The sequence below is a fragment of the Eulemur rufifrons genome, chromosome 7 (assembly GCF_041146395.1).
Source record: "Eulemur rufifrons isolate Redbay chromosome 7, OSU_ERuf_1, whole genome shotgun sequence".
Taxonomy (NCBI): Eukaryota; Metazoa; Chordata; class Mammalia; order Primates; family Lemuridae; genus Eulemur; species Eulemur rufifrons.
The window spans coordinates 136,362,759-136,388,730 of NC_090989.1; the positions used below are offsets into that span (position 1 = coordinate 136,362,759).

Below are 25,972 nucleotides of genomic sequence, written 5' to 3' on the forward strand. Positions count from 1 at the left end.
TGACTTTGGTCATGCTATTTCACTTAAATCCAAACCTATTTATGATAGGAATGACTAGAATTTATCTTATTATGTTTTCAAATGTAGTTGTAAAAATACATTTTATTTTATTATAAATATATTTTATTTCTCTTTTATATTATAGTTATAATTTTTTTTAGATTATTCATGGAGTCAGATGTATTAATTACGGTACGGGCTATAATGCTGTAATAAGACTCCAAATTACAAAGAGTCACACAAGATAAAAGTTAATCTCTTTAATATATGTCTTAGCAAAGGTGGGCCATTTTTCCAGGTTGGGAGGAGACCTTGCCCCACAAGATCATCCAGACTCCCAGGTTCCTTCTGTCTTATTGTTATGCCAACTCCTAATATGTGGCCCTGATCTATATGGTCAAAGGTTGATTACTCTATCACATTCTCATTCTTGCCCATGGAAAAAGTAAAATAGAAAAAGATTGCAAACAATTAGCTGAGGAAGAAAACATGAATGGCCACATTCACTGGCAAGGGGAAGAGGGGAAATACAGTTTCTACCTGGCCAGCCCCGGGGGCAGATTCTGTTGCTAAAAAAAGAAGAAGGGGAGCCTAGATACTTGCTTATAGCTAGTTGTCTAAGTTTCTTTTCCAGATAGGAATGGAATGTTTCAAACTATTTGTTATGAAAAGGGTTATTAGGAGTGATAGGGTTGAAAAACACTACCATAGGTATTACCATAATGGTCCTTATAAAGAAATTGATTCAAAGGTATCAAGTAACCAACAGAATAGTGTTAGAACCAGGGTAGGAATCTAGTTCTGATGATCCAATGTCACAGCTTCCTTTAACAACTCTTTGCTTTGTAAATCACTGGAGTATTCCTCATTTACTCTTATATAATCATAAACTTCATGCTTATAAATAGGTACAATCCTAGTTTTTAAAAATAATTCTTCATCTGTATAGTACTTGCAAATTATAAAGCATTTCCACAAATATTGTCTTTCACTTCAGACCCTTGGGAGAAAAGAAGAGCAAATATTTTTTATCATCGTCTTACAAAGAAGGTCATTTATGGTTAGAGAAGTTAAGGAACTTGCTCCTAGCTATACAGTGCTCGTTAGATACTCTTATTTAATTTTAATTACTTTTCCTTAGTTCTCATCAAAATATTGGCAAAGTAGCGGTATTAAAGTTTGAGTGTTAATTTCACTTAGTAAGGTAGCTTTTATTTTTCTGTACATCTTGGATATGAGGGTAATAAATGATGTTTTTAAAGACAGTACTGTTTGGCCAGGTGCAGTGGCTCACACTTGTAATCCTAGCACTCTGGGAGGCCGAGATGGATGGATCGTTTGAGCTCAGGAATTCAAGACCAGCCTAAGTAAGAGCGAGACCCCGTCTCTATTAAAAATAGAAAGAAATTGTATGGACAACTAAAAATGTATATAGAAAAAATTAGCCGGGCGTGGTTGTACACGCCTATGGCCCCAGTCCCAGCTACTAGGGAGGCTGAGGCAGGAGGATTGCTTGAGCCCAGGATTTTGAGGTTGTTGTGAGCGAGGCTGATGCCATGGCACTCTAGCCTGGGCAACAGAGCAAAACTCTGTCTCAAAAAAAAAAAAAAAAAGAAAAAAAAGGACAGTACTGTTTTATATAAAATGTTATAGATGGCCAAAAGAAAGCTATTGGTATGAAAGCAATATATAATAACGGTGCAATATATTGTGCCTACTAAGTGCCAGGCATTACATATGTGTTATTTCATTTTATTCCAGCAACAATTATGTGAGATATTCATTATTATTTCTGGTTCACAAGTGAAGAAAATAGACATAGAGATTAGCAGCAAAAACACAATACAAAGATGGATGATAAAAAATTAGATAATATCCTCTACAGCCACTCACCCTGGGTGGCAAATATTAACAGTCTGTATTTTATTGATTTATATAAATAAATATGTATGCATGTATAAATGTTTTATGATTGTTTTGCTTTTACAACAATGAGATCTCATTATTTATGTCACTCTATAGATTTAACTACTTAGACTAACAAATATAGACCTGTTTTTAACCTTCTGCATAGCATACCATAGCAGATGTATCAAAGTTTTATCAACCAGTACTATATTGATGACATATGGGTGTTTTCAAATTGGTGGTATGGTTTGGTGGTGCTGTAAGGAATGATTTAGTAAACACCCTTGTACATATATTCTTAAATATTTGTACTATTATTTCTATAGATTCCCAAAGAGGAATTGCTAGATGAAAGTTAATCACAGTGTCACCCTGTGTCACCCTGCTCCCTTTGAATCATGAGAGGACCTTGAGGAGTAAGTTGTTAAAGTTATGTGTTGACCTATAATTGTAGTAACACTTGCTGCCACCCCTTTGAAGCAAGATATAAGAGTGTTGCTGTCTTGGATACTATTCCTAAGTGCCTACTAGGAATGGTACTTCTAGGGTCAAGTATGAGAGCTGTTTCTACAAGTCTCTGCCACTCCCCTTGCCCACCTTTTTAGCTCTTCAGCCATGTGTGATAGAGGGAGTACGAGTGCACCTGCCTGACTACCTCTGCCCCACTGGCAATAGTCTGAATGAAAGAGACTCTAAGTCACACTAATCTCTCTGAGTTCCACTTGATAAAAAGAAAGGGCAAGTCTAGATTCTCTCTAAGTCTCTTCCCACTCTAGTATTTCATGAACTATAAAATATTTTTAACAGCTCAGCAAGTACTTTTGGAATGTCAGAGAACTTGTGCAGACCAGAGGTAATATCCACAATAAATATCTGAGTCGATTGGGCCTATAAATAAATAATGAAAAACAGTAGTATACCAGGAAGACAGGTAGAGTAGCCGATGGTATTGCCTGTAGTAGATTTTGAAAGATGTTTGAATATATATGTACATATATGTGTATGTACATATATAGTCAGGAAAGAGTATATTGTGGTAGGAAGAATACAAACTTACTAAATGAAACAAATCTGCCTCCAGGAGCTAGTTCTGCAGCTTAGTTGTTGTGTGACCTTAGGCAAGTTAACTTAAACATCTTTTATCCTCCTTAGTTAATCTCTCTAAATCAGTAACAATAATAATTACCTTGTATGACTGTTATAAAGTTTAATATACAAAAGTATTATAATAGCAAGTAGTTACTATATCATAGTAGGTGCTTATTTACTGAGTGCTCTTTTCTTCCTAATTTCTCTTTAGAAAGCATAGGAAGTAAGGATTTAAGGAAATTTAAAATTCTCAGACTTATAATAATATCATGTTCTAATATATAGTTAGGATTAGGTAAAAGTCTTTTTTTAAAGTAGATCCCACGCTTTAATCATGATATTTTTTCAAAGTAATAAAATAACATTATATTTGGAGGATAGAATTTTAAAATTATCCAAAACCATCATCCTAATTATTAAGCCAATTTGTATTAACTTGGTACATTTGTTTACAATTGTTTGTATATATGTGCTTATTTGTGTAGTTTAATCATTGATTAATATGTCATTATATGTTTTCATTAATATATCACAAACCTTTCCATGTTGTTTCATGGTTTTTATAACTTTGAGATCTTTTTTAATAGGAAAAATAGGATTGTGAGAAAAACAAAAACACGCAGCTGTAAGTCCTTTCCCAGCTATAATTTCAATCCCAAGAGAAAACCATTGTTATCTACTATCAGTATTATATACATATATATTTCTATGCATGCAGAAACATAAGGGTTATGTGTATAAATAAATACAAATAAATAAAATATAACATGTATATAAGTACATATACTTTATTAACATAAATGGAATGAATTAAACTCTACTTTTTTACTCAGTAACATATTAGGGACACTTTTATAAGTCAAAGATCTACTAAATCTTAAGTGGCCCCATAGCATCTTGTTTTATTGAAGTACCTTTATATATATATATATATATATATATATATATATATAGTTTTGTTTTGTTTTTGTTTTTGTGTTTTTTTTTTGAGATAGAGTCTCGCTCTGTTGCCTGGGCTAGAGTGAGTGCCATGGCGTCAGCCTAGCTCACAGCAACCTCAAACTCCTGGGCTTAAGCAATCCTACTGCCTCAGCCTCCCGAGTAGCTGGGACTACAGGCATGCGCCACCATGCCCGGCTAATTTTTTTCTATATATATTTTTAGTTGGCCAGATAATTTCTTTCTATTTTTAGTAGATACGGGGGTCTCGCTCTTGCTCAGGCTGGTCTCGAACTCCTGACCTTGAGAGATCCACCTGCCTCGGCCTCCCAGAGTGCTAGGATTACAGGCGTGAGCCACCACGCCCAGCCTGAAGTACCTTAATATATTGAACAATTTTCTAGATATTTAGTTTGATTCTGGACTTGAATTACACATCAAAATGAAGTAACATCAACTGTACATATATTTCTATAGAAAAATATATTTTCTATAGGAAAAATTTCTAGAAGTGGGCTTGTTAATTCAAAGACTAGACACATTTAAATTTTGCCAAATTGCTAAACACCCTCCACCAAAAACAAAGAAAAATAAAACCAACCAAGCATTATTATACCAATTATAGTCCCATCATTAGTGAAAGGGAATATCTAGATTGCATTAAATTACCAATTAATTCTGATCATTAACAGTCTTTTCTTTATAATTTGTTTTATTTTTTATATTATAAAGTAAATACATACTAGGAAAAAAAAGTCAAGTAATACAGAAGTGTGTATTCTGGAAAGTTCAAGTCATTCTCTTCCCCTCAATGCCCCACTATTTCACTATTTCAAAATCTGGAGTCAAGCATCCTCGTGAATATATTTTTGCATAATTGTGCATAAATTTTAGCATAGTAATTCACAGAAGTGAAATTGCTGGGATAAGTGATATGAGCATTTAAAATTTGGTCACATATAGGGAAAGAATAAAAAATTTACAGATTGAAGGAGACTAATGAGGCATAGAAACCAAATGTAATATGAGATCCTAGTTTGGACCTTAAAATAGAAATAGTACATTCGTGGAAAAGCCAGTGAAATTTGAATGAAGTATGTAGTTCAATTAATAGTGTTGTACTAATGTTAATTTCCTATTATGGGTAATTGTTCTGTGATTATGTAAGATTTTAACATTAGGGGAATCTGAATGAAAAGTATATGGGAATTATCTTGTGCTATTTGTGTAACTTTTCTGTAAATCTAAAATTATTTCAAAGTAAAAGTTAAAAATTGTATCCAAGTAGTATCAAATTGCTCTTCAAAACAGTTGTACCTGATATAATCTTATCAACAGACTATGCATACCTCTTTTTCTACCCCTTTTCCAGCTTTAGATATCATCATTCTTAATGTATTGCTACAAGTTTAAAAAAGAAAAGTATTTCATTGTTATTTTAATTTGCTGTTATTTATTTTTTGACTGTTAGTGAGTTGAGCATTTTTCATATATTTATTGAACATTGTATTTCTTCTGAAAACTGCCTATGAATACCCTTACCCATTTTTTCAATGGGCTTCTTTTTTTTTTTTTCTGATTAATTTGTAGTAATAGGCACTCTCATTAGTTCCTGATTATTTATCAATATGTTGCAAACATTTCTTGGGTTTTCCTTTTACATTTTTTGTAGCTATTTTGCTGTATTTATATAGTAAAATCTTTTCTTTGGAGATTTCTGGGCTTTTTTGATATGCTTTAAAAGGCTGTCCTTTCATTAATACAAAATATGTTTTATGATCACTTAACCTTTCTCCTGTTGTTACTGGTAACACTTTGATGAAAATCTTCATCAGTATAGCTTCCTCTCCCACCCCATTTTTTGAATTGCTTCCTTAGGATAATTCCAAGTTGAAGGATTATTGAGAAAGAAATAGGAACTTATTGTCAAGTTGTTATTCTCTCACCAGCAGTGCATGCAAATGCCATAATTGTCATCTACAGGTATTGATATGATAGATATTGTTGTCAGTTTACATCATACTTTGTTGTTTTAATTTGTATTTCTTTGACTCGAGGTAAATTGTCTGTGTCTGAGTTCTTAATTACAAATGTATATGAACTTTTTATATATTAGTCATAAAGATATCAATTCTTTATTTTAATAGTTTAGTTAATTGTAATAGTCATAGTTTCTGCATATGCTCTTCTCAGTGCATTACTTGCTTTTCCTATTTTTTTCCTGGAAATATGAAAGTTAAATATTTGTATGTGGACACATCTACATTTATTGGCTTTTTGATTTATCTTATTTGAATAGCATAAACTTCCTTGTAGAGAATAGTGCAGTACAATGGGTAAGAGGTAAGAGGGAGGATGTCTAGAGATGGACTCTTGAGATATGAATTTTGACTCTTGTCACCTACTAGCAGTATGATCTTAAGTTAGCTGCTTAACTCTCTAAGTTCTCAATTTCCTCCTCTGTTAGCTGAAAATAAAAGGATTATAAAAAAGTATTGCTCTGACTGTTTACATATAACACATAGCATAGTGCTTGGAACATAGGAAACATTTAATAAATGTTAGCTATTATTATGGGAGTATGATTTATTTTTATATGTGGTATGAGGATAGGGTATAACAAAACTTCTTTGCAACTTGCTAAACAAGTTATCATAATACCATTTATTGACTAATAAGTAATCTTTCCATACCTTATTGTTTTTTATCTTCTTTATAATATATAATTTCCTCTTTGTAACATATGGAATTTAATATGTAAAATATTTATTTCTATATTTATTTATGTATTTGGTCTTAAATGAGTTCCAAATGGCTTTGTTATTTCTCTATCTTTTCTTTAATGTGTGAGTTAGTGATCCTTCATTACTCTAAATTTTCAAAAAATTATTTTTATAATTCTTAACCTGTTTACTTTTCAGATGAACCTTAGAATTATTTGGTGAAGTCACAAGAAACATTCTGTTGAGATGATTATTGGTATTGTAAAAAATCTATGTACTAATTTAGGGAGAAATTCCATGTTTACCATACTAAATGCACCCATGTAGAAACATAACTTGTCTCTCTATTTATTTTTTTTTTTAGTTTTTTTAATGGAGAGTTTTACATATTTCAAATTAACTCTATCCCAGATATTTTTACTAACTGAAAAAGGATCTCCTTTATGTTTTGTTTTTTAATTTTTTTGGTTAACATATAGAAATTATGTGTGCCATTTTTCATAACACTTATTAATGCTGAGAATTTAACTTATGCCATTTGAAGGAGAAAATTAATGGCCACTCTCTTAATTTATACATTTATGTATGAGGAATTTAGGCTATTATGTTTTCTGATAAAAAATATTTTTCCCCAAGTTATTACAAAAATTCTTTGTAACAAGCAGAACATTTTCATTCACCCAGTTAGCAAGATAAGTTGCTTATATTTTGTGACTAGATGTCTAGATGTTTATGTTAATTGCCAAGCTTGCTATTAATATGGAATTCATATACTGCAACTCACTTAATATACTTAGCTTTATATGCATCCTTACCCAAAGATAAATATTTTAACAGATCCCTAGTGCTGACTTGTAGCCCTAGGCAGAGAGAAATCTCAGAAAAGAATAGCAAGCAGCGGAACACCTTGGGAAGAGTCACAGTCAGGCTTCAAAATTCATTTAGTTTCGTTTTGGATTCTACTTTGTGGGCATCATTCACCTTTCCATAGGCCAGTGTCCTCCAAAGTTGAATCATTCAGATATTCTATCACCATTTTGCCATTTTCTGTATGGTTACTATAGTTTTCTTTCAGTTGTCAAAGAACAAAATTTCAACAAATTGAGTTAAAGAGCTAATTGGCTTTTATTGGCAATTCATGAATCCAGCAGCATTTCATTTATGAAACTGAAGGGCGTTCTGCTGGGATTAGCAAAATGATCAGCTTTTGTAAGGCAGCCCCAGCAGGAACATGAAAACAGCAAAGTGCAAAAAGCAAATTGGTTAGCATCAGGTTACTAGTTCAGGTTACTTTCCTTGTATGGGTTAAAGCAGAGGGGACTTTCTTATTGTGCTTACTCGGGTTGACTGGGCCCCTTAATGATTGGTTGCCGTGAATCTCCTGTTTTTTGGAAAACTGGCCCATTTCTAAGTTCAGTTTGAGTACATGGCACCTAGCATAAGTGACTCCATTCTTGTTTGGTCTAATCTATTGGGGCCTAGTGTAGGAGCTCAGTCTACAACAATGGCCTCCCATAAATTTCATTTAACACATTAGATTGACTTTCTTTTTAAAGTTAATTTTTTATTGAGGTAAAATTTAAACACAGTGAAATGCACAGATCTTAAGTGTACAGTTTGATGAATTTTTCTTAAATGCAAATAACCATGTAACTCCAATCAAAAAAACAGAAAATTTTCCTCACCCAGAAAGTTTCCTAATGTCAATTTTAAAACGTAAATGCACTTTTTTGATGTGCATTTTTATTTTTCAAGTGTATATAAAAATAAATATTAATATAGAAAATTGTCCATTTAATCATCAGTGGAAACCTTAACATAGTTATTTTTATACTGATTTCAATTGCCCTGTGCTCAAAATCTGCAGAGGGAAACTGCCTCATTACACGGCAATGTTAAAACAGCTTTCCAGAGGAGCGATTTTTAACAATTTTTTACTCCTTAGTAGCTTAATAACTAAATCTGCTTGACTACATTGCAAGATTTACCTCTTGTATCTTGAATTACAGTCTATAGGAATTCTATAGGCTAGCAATTAGTAGTAAAATATTAAAATTAGACAAAATGGATTAATCTTGGATTCCAAAGTCTTTTATATACCATTTATGAGAGGAAGCAAAAATCTCTTGCTTCAGAATACCTATTTTTTGATGTGAATGATTATATTTGCTCCTTAAATTAAAAAAAAAAAAAAGTCTACTTTGGGATTTGTATATTTGCTAAACCCTCTTTCAGATTTGACTTTCAGTCCATGGATCTAACTTCAGCCAAATTGCCTACTTGTAGTTTTCTAAGATGGCCAGTGGGAGTGAAAGGAGCTGGGGAGTACAGGGGAAATATGTAAAATATGTGTCAGAGGTGAATACAGCAGAGTTGAAAACTCCTTTGTTTTCCTTCCCTGTAGATAAAACAACAGTGCCCTAGTGTGAGCACCATGCTATTCCCCAAGTACACAGGGCATGTAGTGGGAGAGGTGTTGGCTAGCAGCCAGCTATAAAAGAGTGGTATTTCCATCCACAGCAGTGCTGGGCTGCTTGCTGTTGCTAGGTTGCAGTTTTGAGGGGGTGCAGTAGAAGGTGGAAGTGGAGAGGGGTATTAGTGATGCCTTCCTTAACCAATGTAGTGGTTTGAGAAAATTCTGGGTTTAGTTATGCAGATTCGGTGCTTGGTAAACAGAAATTGATGTTTATTATTGGTGATTTTCTCTCTTGTTTAAGAATTATTTTCATGGTTATTAGTAAAAAGCAAACAAAAAAGTATTCTTTTTGAATGTCGCCATTTTATAAGAAGAGTAATTTTATATTAATTTTTGTTTCTCTATACCTAATGCCCATTTGAAAATTCACTCGAGATTAATGTACTTGGAATTTGAGTTTGGTAATACTTAAAATCTAGTGATGCAGATTCCAAAAATTCAAAACTTTCAATCTTAAGTCCTCCTGTTTTCCATACTGCATCTTAACTTTGAACCAATAAAGAGAATTCCACAAAATGTGATTGCTCTTTTGTTAAACAAAAACATCTCCAACTTGAGTCCCAGTTATCAAATGAAGAATAGCTTCCAGGTGTTATCCTTTGTTATTTGGGACTAAAGGTTGTGGTATGCAGTTTTCTTCAATTAATTTTGCTGATTACGTTTATTACAAATGTGATCCTTTCTCTCTGATCCAGAGACACATAAGTCCTATCTCCAACATCGAGCTCAGCACAAGATGAATCTGGGTTTCATCTAAACTTTGGAATATTTCTTGTTCACCATTATCTTCTGCACTCCATTCCATTAAAACCAAAACAATATTACTAATCAGTAGGTTATTGATATAACATAGAATAGGAATTTAAATGAGTTTGTATTTTATAGATTATAGCTGTTACAGTAGATATGAAGTGATCTTGCTATGCCTAATAGTAACAACTAGTGTTTTCCATTTGAAAAGAAAAATGTTATCGTTGGAAAAAAATATAATGTCAGTGAAAATTAATATAATTGGTTTATAACATTAGAATTCAAATCTATAATTTCAAATTTATAATCATTTGGCTTCTGTCCACAAATCTTTCAACTTTTCATTTATGTTAAATGACACAAACCTATTTTCTTTCTTTGAAAGTCTATAAATTATTATATTACTTTTTAAATTCTTTAAAATCTAATAACTTTGAGGTGCTGTTTGTCTTTATTTTTGTTTGTGTATTTCACACCTTCACTTTGTTCCAAAAATAATTTGCTGTAGCATGAAATGCTTATATTAGCTACACATCTTAAATCTATGCTATACACTGAACAAAATTTTTAAAAGAATTTTTTTGATTGTGCTATTGTGAATAGTCTGTCTATTCCTGTGTGATAGAGAGATCTTCTTATGTATTATGCTGAAGAGAAATGCTCAGAACATTTGACGATGATCCGTGGGTTGAAGAACCAGGCTGGTTATCCTTACTACTCTAGTTCATGGAGAAAAAAATTAAAAAACAGATAATGAAGCTCTCAACAGTCATTCTTTTGTCCAGAATAATAATGTGATATGAGTACCATAACCATTGAATGTTCTCTGTGCATCAGCTTTTTAAAATTTAACTGAATATGTAGATTCTAGAAAGCCTTCCCTAGAAACTGTAACTTCTCCCAACATTCCCTTGCTAAGGTGTCCAGTGGCTATAGAAGAAACTACACAAATAGGAATTGTTTCCAACTGACTTAGATCCAATTAGAGGTTAAATCATCTAATTTACTGGCTTCATTCCATCGATGAACAACTGTGTCATAAGTTCTGCTTTTCAGTGGGTTCTTCCCTCCCTGGACACTCTGTTTGGATTAGTCCTTAGTATTCTCAGACTCTTACAGATATGAGTGAAATCTGTTCTGTTAAAAAAAACAAACAAACCTGAATTTCCATGTATAATACTATTCCTGGTATAAATAGTCAAAGACCAACCAGGCGTGGTAGCTCACGCCTGTAATCCTAGTACTCTGGGAGTCCAGGGTAGGAGGATTTCTTGAGCTCAGAAGTTCAAGACCAGCCTGAGCAAGAACAAGACCCCTGTCTCTACTAAAAATAGAAAAATTAGCCAGGCATGGTGGCGCATGCCTATAGTCCCAGCTACCTGGGGGGCCAAGGCAGGAGGATCACTTGAGCCCAGGAGTTTGAGGTTGCAGTGAGCTACGATGATGCTACTGCACTTGACCCAGGGTGACAGAGTGAGAGACTGTCTTCAAAATAAATAAATAAATAAATAAACAAACAAATATTTTTTTTAAAAGATAGTCAAAGACCATTAAAAAAATTAAATATCAGTGAAGTACTGAAACACAGAGCTCCTTGAAGTTTCCCATTACTCCTATGCTGAGCCAGGATTGTAGGTTTTAATAGAAGGCCTTTTATGCCCTTTGTTTAAGGTAGGCCTAGGGTCAACTTCTATTTTAGGAAAAATACTCTCCTGTGCCTCAGCTCACTACTTGAATACACAATCCTCCATTGTTTTCTCTGATAAGCTCCTCAAAGCAGAGAAATCCACAGTGCTTTATTGTGAATTTATATGTGCCTGAAGAGAGAGTTCAGGGGACAGCAAGATATTTATAAGTCATGTTGCCAGGAACTGGTCTCTGTTACTATCCAAATCTCACAGGAATGCTGAACTCTGCTACAGATTGACTAGACTGGAGCATGTGGCAATTGATTGACATTTATATGAGAAACACTAGATTTGTGTTTTTGTGTTTTTTCTGTTGAAATAGTATATAAAAATAGGGCCAGAAAATGATCATTTCAATCTTCCCCTCCTTTTCTAAGGAGAGTTGAAAGCAATCTTTATCTAGGCCCAAAGACTTAACTATATTTTCTATACTCTCCAGATACTCAGATTAAGTAAAAACCATCACCTATAATGCTGCACGTAACTAGTTCTCATCCTGACCCCAAGCAGGTTTTCCCAGCACATTTTCCAAACGGAAATGAGGATATTGGCTTTTTCTCCTACATGATAACTTTTAACAAGGTGTTTGTGTACATTATTCAGAGCATACAGTTCACTTTTGGAAATTCTGTCAAAGTAGGCAACTTTTTAGTGGCTATGGACTGACAATTACTCTTAAAAGAAGATTACAAGCCATAGCTATGTCTTCTATGAACATAAAATGTCAAATCAAAATTTTACATTCTCAGATTTAACACAGCTAACAAACTTGTTCTTTTTGCTTAAAAATAAAAAGTATTTTTATTTAGATGAATTGTGATTTAAGAAAATGGGCAATGTCATGTCAGTATATACAGATTATATAAATCTGATGTAAACAGAATTTTTACAGGCTTTCTGCCTTTGTTATTAAATGGCAATTCTATCATTTGCCATTCCAGTTAGCAATCCTAATTATCATTATATAAATGTGTGTGTATGTGTATATGTATATATATTCTTTTTCAGTAAATGAACTTAGGATCTCTATACATATGCTTCTTTGTTTTTTACATGTAACAAGGAAATAGCTAATACTTATTTTGGTTTCTTTAAAATCAATGACACTTATATAGTGTTATATTTGTGTGGTTGGATTGGATATATTAGACCAATGCCTCGAAAACTTTACTTTGCTTCAGAGTCACCTAAAGAGCTTATTTAAATACCAATTCCTGTGTTTAATTCCCCAAAGTTTCTGATTCAGTAGCCTTAGAGTAGGCATAAAAAATTGCACTTCTAACAAGTTCCCAGGTATTGCTAATTCTGTCACATTGTGGTCCTTACAATGAATAGTAGACAACATGGGAGAATCAGCTATGCAACAGTGGGAAGAGAAGTGGAAGGGATGGGATAGGTAAAGATTGCAGTATCTACTTGTAGTGGGTTAAATTGTGGCCCCAAAAAGATGTCCACCAGGAAACTCAGTTGTGACCTTGTCTGGAATAAGAGTCTTTGTAGATATAATTAAGGTAAGGATATTAAGATGAGATTGTCTTGAATTAGGTGGGCCTTAAATTTAATGATGAGTGTCCTTAGAAGGGACTGACTTCTATCCTAAAGAACTGTAAGATAATAAATTTCTGTTGCTTTCTAAGTTTGTTTGTTATATCAGCCCTAGAAAACTAGTACACTACTCAAGGTCCAACAATGCTAGAATACCAAGTTCCCTCAGCTGTATGCTATAAACAAAAAGGATAGAATTCAGACACTGGCCCAGAGGTAAACAGTGATTCAACAACTAATCGGGATGCACAGTTGGATGCTTTCTGGCATGTTATTTAACTTAGTCTTCCCCCAAATACTGTGAGGTAGATATTTTTTAGTCATTTAACAAAGAAGACCTTGAAATGCAGAATAGTCATCTAGGTAGCAAGTATTTATTAGGTGTTTACTTTATACCAGACTTTTGTTGGCTATTGAAGTGGTCAAGTGACTTACCAAAAGTGATACAACCAGTAAGTGGCAGAGTTAGTATTTAACTCTAGAACCTGTCATGCCAGATTCTGTGCTCTTCTCTGTCACATCAGAAAGGCTCAGAGCAGGAGGTGTGGGCATTTTGGCAAATACTGACTAGTTCATTTTAGTTGCTGTGGAATGTTTAACAAAACAGAAATGGAATTTATTATCTTCAACACACATCTCCCTGATTTATGGTAGCTGTTTAGTGCTATTTCTACTAATACCTATAAAGTAGCTTTCACTTTGTTATCTTAATCTTATTTCCTTTTGTAGTAACCATTTCACTTCATAGTCAAAATGTGCAGATAATTTAAGCTGATACTTAATAACAAAATAGAAATAATAGCTCTACATTGTCTTTGGAGATGTAGATCAGTGGTTTAGACAAAAATATTTCTATATGCTTTTTAACTCTACACACACCAACACACACACACACACACACAGAGAGAGAGAGAGAGAGAGAGAGATATCTCCTAGAAAAAACATTTGTATGTTACCGTGAGGTTGAAGATCACAAAACACCACTTAGTCTTTAGCATCATGATAATGTGAATTCCCTGAGAGTTTCATGCAAACCTCCCTTGAATGAGTATTAGGATATTTAAGCTGTTTAATAATGCTTGAGAGCTATTAAATTCAACTGTCATCTCATTATAGTTAATGCTTTTAAACGTGAATGGCATTACTAGCTGCAAAACATTTAGTATATATTTTTTAAAAAAGTTGTTCCTACCCTTGCAGTTGGTTCAAAATCAGTAAAATTAAGATCAGTGAAACAGTGAAAGAATTAGACAAGATGAACTAAGAAACAGCTCATGTTGGCAAATTAAAGTGAAAAGATTAGTAATAAAAGACACTAACAAACATTTTGAAGACAGAGTTGCATTGAATTCAATGACATAGATCATAACTTTTGTCACAGAGAGATTCATAGGAGAGTGTGAATCCTTCTATACCTCTGAATTGATTACAATTTGGTCAGCTTTCTTTCGAGTTTTGATTTCATATGGTATTGCATTTTTGTTAGTGAATGTGGTCTATAAAATAGGGATTGTTTTTAATGTTTTTGAGACTTCCTTAGTGACCCAGTAGGTGGTAAAATTTGTAAATGTTTCAAACTTGAAAACAATATGTATTCTTTAATTATTCAATGCCAGGTTCAATATATGTTCACTAGATTAAGCTTATTACTTGTGTTGTTGAACTCTCCTATTTCTTCACTAATTTTTGTGTCCACTTTATTATTTTCTTGAGAAGTAAATTCTGTAAGTAATTTTAAGAGAGGGGAAAAAAAAACCCTGTAGATTCAGCTGTTTCTACTTGTAATTGTGTCCGTTTTCACTTTGTGTACTTTTAAAGCTAAGTATCTTAATCTATTTAGTCTTGCTATAAAGGAATACCTGAGGCTTGGTCATCTATAAAGAAAAGACATTTATTTGGCTCACAGTTCTGTAGGATATACAAGAAGCATGGCACTGGCATCCAGTTGGCTTCCGGTAAGAGCCTCAGGCTGCTTCCGCTCATGGTAGCAGGCAAGGGGGAGCCAGCATGTGCAGAGTTCTTATGGCAAGAGAGGAAGCAAGAGATGGGGGGTTTGCTAGGCTGTTTTGACAACCAGCTCTCTCAGGAACTAATAAAGTAAGGACTCACTCATCCCTGAGATAAGACAATAATCTATTCATGAGGGATCTGTCCCCATGACCCAAAAACCTCCCATTAGGTCCCACCTCCAACACTGGGGGTCAAATTTCAACATGAAGTGTGGAGGGGACAAACATCTAAACTATAGTACTAAGATTTTAGGCACACACAGTTTCAGAACAATTATAATTTCTGAGTGGATTGTTTCTTTTAGCATTGAGCAATAATCCTTTTTATCTCTGGTTATGTTTTGACTTAACATCTGCTTTTTGACTAACATAATATTGCTATATTAGGGTTCTTTTTGTTAATAATTATGGAGATATTTTATTCTAGCCCCTTATTTTCAAGTTTTCCATGTAACTAACTTTATAGATTTATTGAGATGTAATTTATATACTATACAATTCATTCTTTTAAAGAAGTTTTTGGTAAATTAAAATTTGTGCAACCAATACCACTATCTAATTTTTAAACAGTTTTACATCACCCCAAAGGAAAACTCCATTCCTAGTAGCAGGCACTTTCCATTTCCCACCTTCTCCCCAATCCCTGGCAACAAGTAATCTATTTTCAGTATCTATAGATTTGCCTTTTCTGGACATTTTGGATAAGTGAAATTGTATAAAACATATGGTCTCTGGCTTTTCACTCTTCACTTAGCATAATGATTTTAAGATTCATCCATATTGTAGCATGTATCAGTACTGTATTATTTTTAATGGCTAATATTCCATTATATGAATATCTCTCACTTTATTTATCCAATGGTAGATATTTGAGTTGTTTCTTCTGTTTGGCTATTATGAATAATGCTGTTATGAACATTTATTTACCAATTCTTGTGTAGACATATGCTTTCATTTCTCTTGGGTATATACCTAGGAGTGGAATTGCTTGATCATAGGGTAACTCTACATTTGATATTTTGAGGAACTAATAAATGGTATTCCAAAGTGGCTGCACCATTTTACATCTCCACCAGCAGTGTATGAAGATTTCATTTTCTCCATACTCTTGTCAACACTTGTAATTATCTGTCTTTTTTTAATTATTATTTTAGCTATCCTAATGTGTATGAAATGGTATCTCATTGTGGATTTGATATTCAGCTCTCTAATGACTAACAATACTAAGCATCTTTTTATGTTCTTATTGGCCATTCATAGTTTTTTGGAGAAATGTCCATTTAAATTCTTTAACCATATTTTTATTGGCTTATTTATCTGTATTTTTAAGTTGTGAGTTCTTTATATATTCTACATATAATTTTCTTATCAGATATATGATTTTGAAAATATTTTGTCCCATTCTGTGGGTTGTCTTCACTTTCTTGATGGTGTCCTTTAAAAGCACAGAAGTTTATAATTTTGAGGATATCCAGTTTATTCTTTCTTTTGTTGTTTGTACTTCTGGTGTCATATCTAAGAAACCATTAACTAATTTGAGCTTATGAGATTTGCTTCTGTGTTTTTTCCTAACAGTTTTACAGTTTTATCTCTTACATTTAAATCTTTGATCCATTTGAGTTAACTTTTATATATGATATGAGGTAGAGGTTAAACTTTGTCATTTTGCATGTAGATATCCAGCTCTCTCAGTATCATTTCTTGAAAAGACTGTTCTTTCCTTATTGAATTGTCAGGGCATCCTTGAAAAATCAATTGACCATAAATGTGAGAGTTTATTTCTGGACTCCCAATTTTATGTCACTGATCCATTCTTCTATTCTTATCCCAATACCACACTGTCTTGATTTCTGTAGCTTTGTCATAAGTTTTGGAATCAGGAAGTGTGACCAACTTCCTGTAGCCTCACCCTTTGCAGTTGCTCCTTCTAAAGAGGAAGAGTATAATCCCTCACTCCTTGACTTTAGCTGAGCCCCTTGACTTACTCTGGCCCATGGAATAAGATAGAAATGACAGTATGACAATTCTGAGCCTAGTCATTAAGAGGCCTTGAGTATTTCTGTTTTTATTTTGCACTTCTGCTCCAACCCAAGTTTGCCCAGTAGTCTGAGGAAGATGTGGGGCAGAGCTACCTCAGCCAACTCTAGACCTGTAGGAAAGTAGCCCAGTCTCCCTCACTGTGAATCAGAGATGCTCCACCAAGCCCAGAGGAATCTCAGCCAGCCTAAAGACATGAAAAGAAGCCACCACTTTCTCTAAGGAAAGCCTAGGATTTTCCATAAGGTGATGATGATGGACAATTTTCTTTTCTTTCTTTTTTTTTTTTTTTTGAGACAGAGTCTCGCTTTGTTGCCCGGGCTAGAGTGAGTGCCGTGGCGTCAGCCTAGCTCACAGCAACCTCAAACTCCTGGGCTTAAGCGATCCTACTGCCTCAGCCTCCCGAGTAGCTGGGACTACAGGCATGTGCCACCATGCCCGGCTAATTTTTTCTATATATATTTTAGTTGGCCAGATAATTTCTTTCTATTTTTAGTAGAGACGGGGTCTCACTCTTGCTCAGGCTGGTCTCGAACTCCTGACCTTGAGTGATCCACCCGCCTCGGCCTCCCAGAGTGCTAGGATTACAGGCGTGAGCCACCGCGCCCGGCCGGACAATTTTCTTAACTGTATTAGTCATTTACAAAGGGTTAGCAGGGATTGGGAAAATTGAAATGGAAGATCTACTCCATGTTCACTAAGGAAACCAGACTGAATTTTTACCACTGAGTAGCTATACCATTTGGAACTTGCAGACTCTTTGATTGATTATCAAGATGAGAGTCAAGGTTAAGAATCTATCCCAGATGTCAAAAAAGACTTTGGACAGAATCAACACTGCAGTGAAAAGAATCAACACTGGCGAGAAAAGAAGGAAAGAGGTAGGCATGGTGACAGTCTGGAGGATGAGTAGAATTTCGTGACAAGAGGGGACCCATGAAGTTTATTAGCTATCCAGATGTGGACCAAATAGGAACAAGTGTCTATTCCTTATATGGGTCAGATTGTTGGCCCCTACCTCATGGGAACTGATAGCTTAAAGTGGGTTTAGATTAAAATTATAAAACTTGCAAATTCAGTGAAAGAAAGTTCATAATATAAGCAATACTTTAAAGGGAATGCATACTGTACTGAAAGAAAAAATGTTAACAGCAAATTCCAAATAATAAATGTACTGATTAGACTGACATTATCTGTCTATTCAAGTATTAAATCTATACATTTTTCTACACATTGAGGTACACATTTTGAGACATAATAAAAATGAATTTTCTTTGAGAAATTACAAATTGTATTTCTCTTCTTTTGGTAATTATCCTTAAATGTGAACATGTTTAATTGATTTAACAATTTAAATTTAATCACCATCTCTTTCCTTTTGAATAATTCAGGGTTCTTAAAATATTAACACTTTTATCTTGATCTAACTCCTTTCCTCTTCTGTTCAGTTATCTACTTTTATAAATCCTCCTTGTTCTTTACTCCATTTTCAATTAGTCTTTTTTTAGGTCAGTGTTTATTTAGATTTACATAAATTTATCCAGGTTTATCAATTAATTTACTTATCTCCACTTCTTTTTTGATTCTTCTGTGTTCAGTCTTCTTCCTCCCAAGTATATCCTTTAATAGCTCTTTTGGCAAAGTTATACCATTTCTCACTCTCTTCAAAAAAATTTAATATTAAAATTTTAATTTTTTTTATAATCCTGGAAACCAACAAACAAAAGAAGTAGCGAAAACATTATTGAACCTCCTTGTACTCCTCAAACAGCTTCAATCAATATACAATATATGGCTACTATCTTGAATTACAGTTTTGTTGGGTATAATTTAATTGAAGATATATTCCTAGGTATTGTTGTTGATATCATGTCTATTACAGTCTAATTGTCATTCCTTTATACTCTATCTTTTCCTTCTCATTGCTTTTAATATCTACTTTTTTATTTTGCTGTGTGCAATTTCACCATTATGTGTCACAATATGGATTTTTATTATTCTTGCTTGCTACTATGGGCTTCTACAATTTGCTTTATTTAATTTTGGAAAATTCTTAGCCATTATCACTTCATATATTTTCTCTTCCCTTCTCTTTCTATATTACCTTTATGGAACTCCTTTCAGAAGTATGCTGGATCTTATCAATCTATTCTCCATGACTCTTAACTGCTCTTTAAAAAATTCTTTTTGTCTCTCTCTGCTATAGATTTGGGGATTTCTTTAAATCTACCTTCCAGAGTACTTACTCTCTCTTCTAATGAGCTCTTTAACTCATTCACCAAATTTTAAATTCAATGATTTGACTTTTCTAGAAGTACTATTTGGTTCTTTTACAAATTCTTCCATAGGTCATAGATGTTATAGAGACTTGACTCTGTTCTTTATGGTTTCTATTCCTTTTTAACTTTTTGATAACTTAAACATGTCGATTTTTAATATAGATTTATTACTATATACAAACATATAAAAATGAAAAACATATGTAAATAAAACTGGATGAACTTTTACAAAATGAACATTCCCTTCTAACCATATCAAGAAATAAAACATTTTCAGAATCCCGGAAGTGTTCTCATTACCTCTCTTAGTCACACTCCCCACATCCAACGTAACCAGTATCCTGACTTCTAGTGCCATATCTTATTATAGTTTTGCCTGTTTTTGAATTTTATGTGAACTGAATTATGTAGTGAATGTATAATTATTTTTGTAGGAATTTTTTCTCCAGATAATCTTCATACCCTTAATTTTAATATTTCTGAACATTAAAGTGGTGTTATAGATCCTGTATAAGTCTTTATATTAATTGTTTGGCTTTTGTGCTTACTTTTGTTTTAGTGATTTTAGAAATCGTGGATAAATCTTCATGCTAATTATTTGATTTGGAAATCTCAGGAGACATAAATTTGTGTTTCTCACTTTGATAGTATAGGCCTAGTATTTTCATTCTTTTAGGATTACTACTTTTTTCCATCTAATTCCTCAAGTCAGACTACATACTACCTTGTTGCTTTTGTGTCCTGGTGAATGGTGAGTAAATTTTTGCCTATTCTCTTTTTATGGACAGAAAATCCTTGAAGGCCCTGGGCTTTATGGAATGTTATCAGTACAGCTCTCTAACTAGTGTCTCCCCAAAACATGTCAATTATCTTTGCTTAGACTTGAAAATCCTACCCCTAAACTCTTTTGGCCCTATCTTGGTACAAATTTCCTATGCGCCTTCACCATGTCAGTTCCCACCTAAATAGCTTTGCATTTCATGCTGCTGGCATCCAAATATTTTTTTTCTTTCTCTAGAGGTCATGCCAGCTTAAAAGTTATTCGATTTAGTATTTTTATGTCTTTGTAAAGGTGAGTAAGGGGTAGTATAGATAACATGGGACATAGACATCCAAATCAGATCAGTCTATCATTCCTGGAAGTTGGCATATCAATGCAATTGCAGTGACTATGAGGTGGTTGACTAACTGGACTTACAAGTGTTATTTAGGGCTATGTTATTTAGTCAGAGTTTTCTTCTGGCTAAATTGCTTGGACTGTGTAGGACCCGTTAAAATACTAAGCTAATAAAGTTCCATATTAACTAACTCATCCTTTTGTTGTTGTTTTATAGATGAAAGTTTCCAAAAATAATATTGAAAAGAAAAAGCCCAAATTTAGAAAAAGGAAAAGGTATGCTTTTTAAAATTAAAAAGTATTGTGATAAAATTAAAATATATATATTGGATTTAATTATTACATGACTTTCCCCTGATCTTGATTCTGTTTCACTAGGGAAATATTGTATTTACCATTTTCCAAAAGAATTAATATAACAAGTAGTAGTCTTAGAAGTATGGAAAAAGTTTTATCTTTTTATACATATGTTGAATCAGAACTTTTAAAGATTAATAGTATATGGGCAACCAGATTAGAAGCAGATTTTTAGTTTAAAAATAGATTATGCAAATGAGAAACAGGCCTTGATAATGAACTAATAAGCCACTGATGACAAGTTTTAGTGTTTATCATTGAACTAGCCATACAGTTTGTTTTTAAAGAATGGTCATCAGTGCTATGTTAAAAGGAGTCCTACTCAAACACAAAGACTGACACTAATAGTCCTTTTCTTCTTCTTTGTACTTTTTCAGAAGACGAATAATTAAATTTTAAAAATGGACCCTCACTCTCTTATTTCAGTTACACTTCACTCTAACCCCATCAAATAGGAAGTGTATCATAATTATCTCCATTTAAAAGATGAAGAATTTGTAGCTTGGAAAAATTAAGTGACTTTCTCAAGATCTTATGGTTAGAGAAAAAGCATTTGAACAAATGTCTTCTGACTCTAAATCAGCAACATAGTATAGTGGAAAAAGAATGGATTTTGCAGTCTGACAGAATTTAGTTCTGTCATGCTCAACTATTTTTCTAAGTTGTCAAATTTCTTGTTTTCTCTGATATTTCAAATTTCTTAATTTCTTTATATAATGAGAGTAAGAATTACTTAGTAGGTTTTTTGGAGGAGGATTACATGTAAAGTGCTTGGTAGATTATTAGTGCTTTGCTGCTTTGCACCTAGTGAGAGTGCAAATTTTTATATATATATATATATATATATATATTTTTTTTTTTTTTTGAGACAGAGTCTCACTCTATTGCCTGGGGTAGAATGCAATGGCATTATCATAGCTTACTGCAACCTCAATTCCCCGTCTCAAGCAATCCTCCTACCTCAGCCTCCTGAATAGCTGGGACTACAGGAGCATGCCACCATGCACAGCTAATTTTTTTTTTTTTTTTCTTACAGATAGGGTCTCACTACGTGGCTCCGGCTGCTCTCAAACTCCTGCCCCCAAGCAATCCTCCCACCTTGGCTTCCCAAAATGCTAGGATTAGACATGAGCCAACAGTGACTGGTTGCAAATCAGTATCAGTCCCCTTTTTTTCACTGCATCATGCTGTCTCACTGCATAAAACAAGCAAGGAAAAGTACCTTAAGATAAAGAAATATATATTCATAATCTGCAATTATCATTGATATACACAATGGTCATTTAAATATATATGGTTAATCTTTTGAAACTAAATCTGTCAAATTCTTTTTTTAGGAAAGCGATTTTAAAATACTCTTTTGAAAACGTTTGTTCAGATGATGCCTTATCAAAGGAAAACATGGGTATGTGAAGACTCATCCTGCTTTTAATTCTTTAACCTATGTTAAATTCCACAAAATGTAATTGTAGTCCTTTGAAGGAAAAAAAATCTGTTGTTCATATATATGAGAACTATTAATGGGTCCTTTTTGGTATTGATTCATATACTAGGGTTTTTTAATTGTCCTTCTTTTGATTTCTATTTTCTTGAAATTAAATTTTCTCCAGCTTAGTCATGTGTTTGCTTTTTTAAGTAAAGCATCCACAGTTGTGGGAGGAAATACCAACAACTATGTGTTTCAGTCCAGACTTCTCCATTCCAAACTCATTCGGGTCCTAGGAGTGCCAAAAGTAGAGATGGGAGAAAAGCAGCAGACTGGGACTTGCAACTGAATTAATTTTTATTGGTACTAGAACATAGTAGTGTGAATGTGGAATGCAGGGAGGAAGTTTTAATTATCAAAGGTGATTTACTCTTCCTACATTTTCTTTAGTCTTGAAAAGCAGTCAAATGCTTATTTGCAAAATGGAACTTTGGCAGTCATATTCAAAATCCATTACACCCTGAGGAATTTTCAATGCCATACTCCCTCTCTTCCTTGAAGCAAGCCACCCCCAGATCCTATGGCATTGCATTTCAATTGGCTAAATAAAGCCACTCATTTATAGTCTCATTAAAAGAAAGGAAAACAGGCAGAGGAAGGATGGAGTAGTTTTTTTTTTTTTTTTTTTTCTTTTGAGACAGAGTCTCGCTCTGTTGCCCAGGCTAGAGTGCCCTGGCATCAGCCTAGCTCACAGCAACCTCAAACTCCTGGGTTCAAGCAATCCTTCTGCCTCAGCCTCCTGAGTAGCTGGGACTACAGGCATGTGCCACCATGCCTGGCTAATTTTTTTCTATATATCTTTTTAGCTGTCCAGATCATTTGTTTCTATTTTTAGTAGGGACGGGGGTCTTGCTCTTGCTCAGGCTGGTCTTGAACTCCTGACCTCGAGCGATCCCTCCCGCCTCGGCCTCCCAGAGTGCTAGGATTACAGGCGTGAGCCACCAGGCCCAGCCTATTTTTTTAAAAAGTCCTTTTGTTCTTCTCCTCAACCACTGCAAAATTCTATCGTTCCTCTTTGCAAACTTATTCTGCCGCTGTTTTCTACTAACTTAGGTGCCTTTTCTTGGCTATTTAGTCCCTTTGCCTCACATGATCAGTTCATATATTCCTGTAGAAATGCAAAAGCCTGTTTATCCCTGAACTGAGATCCCACTAGGAGACCCTGGCACTGGAGCTGAGGTCTACATCACCAGCTTTCTCCCATCCAACTCACACAAATCCACTGCAGCCAGGAGGCATCCATTGACTGGAAATGACCCTGCCATAATAATGAATGAATACATCTCAGTAGTTACCAGGTAAAGGAAACCCCTTCAGGAGTCTCACATCATATGGCCATGAAAGTCTCTAATTGTTAAAATAGCCTGATCTGTATTTTATTCCTCCATACCATTGTGAACAACTAAAGAGCAGGAACATCTAATCTCTGCAAGAGCTGACTCATTTCCTAAAAGAGTGGTTCTTTTTCAAGTTTTACCTTCTTGAAGTTTTTTTATCCCCTACCCATACTTTGGTGAATTCCTCAATCCAAGCCTCTGATATCTCTCATTTCTTCATAGCTTAAGGTAGGATTAGTCCTAGATCAAATAATGGAAGGAAGTTATACCATCTTCTTCTTGAATCTCTGCCCTGTTTCTTGGATTTGCTTGCCTTACACTCCCAGGTGCTATAGTTTCCCCATTAGACTTCTGCTCCAGACTTGCTGTTCCTTTATGAGCTTTATGCTCCACAAGTTTCTTCACTCCCTCTCTTTTTCTCCTCCCCTCCCCTCCCCTCCCCTCTCTTCTCCTCCCCTCTCCTTTCCTCTCCTCTCCTTTCCTCTCCTTCTAAGACTCCCTAAGTTAGGGTTCGGAAAGAGAGCTCATTAAGTGCAGCTACTTTCTCTCTCCAAGTGTCAGTGTCCTCATCAGTGAAAAAGAGATGCAGTAGAAGACCTCATATCCAACATGGACAGGACCTGTTTCTCTGGAAATTAATAGAAAAAGCTGAGGAACCATTAAATAATTTAAACTGTATGCCCATGGCTGTGTAAAGATTTAATCTAACAAATAAGGTTTTGTAAAGTATGTCTGTAGTTTTGGGAAAATTGCTACCAGGAATATCATGTACTATATTTTATTTGTATCATTTCTATAACAAATTTCTTTTCAGTATTTGGGGACAGGAAAATTCATCTATTATGATGAAATGATAAGAGCAATAATAATAATGATGACCAGCACCTTTAGCAATTACTATGTGTTTTCATTGTTCTAAATACTTCACATATATTTGTTTATTTAACACTTACAGGATCTATATGAGGTAGATAAAGTAGATATTATGTTATCTCCCATTTTATTGATGGGGAAAGTAGGCCCTTAAGAGGTTATATGACTTTTCCAGCAACACATAACTTATTAAAATTAATCAAACTGTGCAGCTATTTCCTTGATTGCTTTGAGTATCAGGAATCTTAAAGGTAAATTTATGGGTATTTCATACAACATTGTAGTTTGTCTAAGCATTTTTAAATTTAATTATTGCCCTTTGTACTCTCCTTAATGAATTGATTTGGTTTCTTTTAGTCTTTTGAGTTTTTGTTGTTTGTTTTATTGTTTTACTGTTTTCTGTTGATAAATACTTGATTTCTTTGGGGGACGTAGACAGACTATAAAAGCTTGGATAAATAAAACATTGACATATCACTCAGGACTAATAATCCATTAACATTCATTATTAAATTAGCAAAGGATATGTTTATCAACCACCAGAGACAGGTAAGCTTGGAAGAGAATTGTTAATATAGGAAAGGTCTAAATCATAGGGTAAACCTGAGAGGAACCATGAAGGCCCTGGGGCCTGGGTCTAGGAAGTAGAAGCACTGATAGGAAGAAAGGTGATATCTTACTACTCAAGACAAACTTTGCCCACTGACTCTTGGTTTCGGATCTACCTTTAACTTCTAGGTTAAAAGGTGGGATTGACCCTCATCTCCCTTTCCCAAAAAGCACCATGCCTCCTATTTTTGTTTGTGTCTCCAGGAATAGTTTCTGTCTTCTTTATTATACCTCAACCTGTATTGTACCATCTCTACATTTAAATTGTAAGCACACAGGAGGAGTGTTTGTGTTTACTTTAAAACAAAAGCCAACCAAGGACTTTTTTCTCCTCATCTATTAAAATGCCTTCAGAATTTCAACATTGAAATGGCCCTGCTAATTTATTTAAGACTTTTTTTTTTCAGTGCCAGCTTTGGGGTAACCAAGCCAGTAGCCTCTATATAGGAGAGGAAATACCTTCTTAAACATTTAATAGAAAAATAGAGATCAAAGAAAACTCCATAGATGTACATTTGGAAATTTTTTAAATAGTGACTGATTTCTTGAGACAAATAGTGAGTTATTTCTTATCAGGAATGGAAAAATAACACTGATTTATTTTATATACATTAATTTATAAAAGCCAGATATGAACTTAGCATTAGAGATACTTTTTCTTTTCTTTTCTTTCTTTCTTTCATTTTTTTTCCTCTGAGTGATGGAACAACCATAATGCTGCCACTTTACTCTCAACAACAGATTGAAACA

At 34.0% G+C, this 25,972-nt stretch overlaps 1 protein-coding gene across 1 annotated transcript in view; it reads left to right on the forward strand.

Moving 5' to 3' along the window:
- The window catches only part of ZCWPW2 (zinc finger CW-type and PWWP domain containing 2), a 140,969-nt gene that overhangs the window by 108,715 nt on the left and 6,282 nt on the right, over nucleotides 1-25,972 (forward strand). The window contains exons 8-9 of the mRNA XM_069472020.1: nucleotides 20,778-20,836; nucleotides 22,255-22,322. Of these exons, the coding sequence (XP_069328121.1) occupies nucleotides 20,778-20,836; nucleotides 22,255-22,322 (127 nt within the window). The remainder of the gene's footprint in view (nucleotides 1-20,777; nucleotides 20,837-22,254; nucleotides 22,323-25,972) is intronic.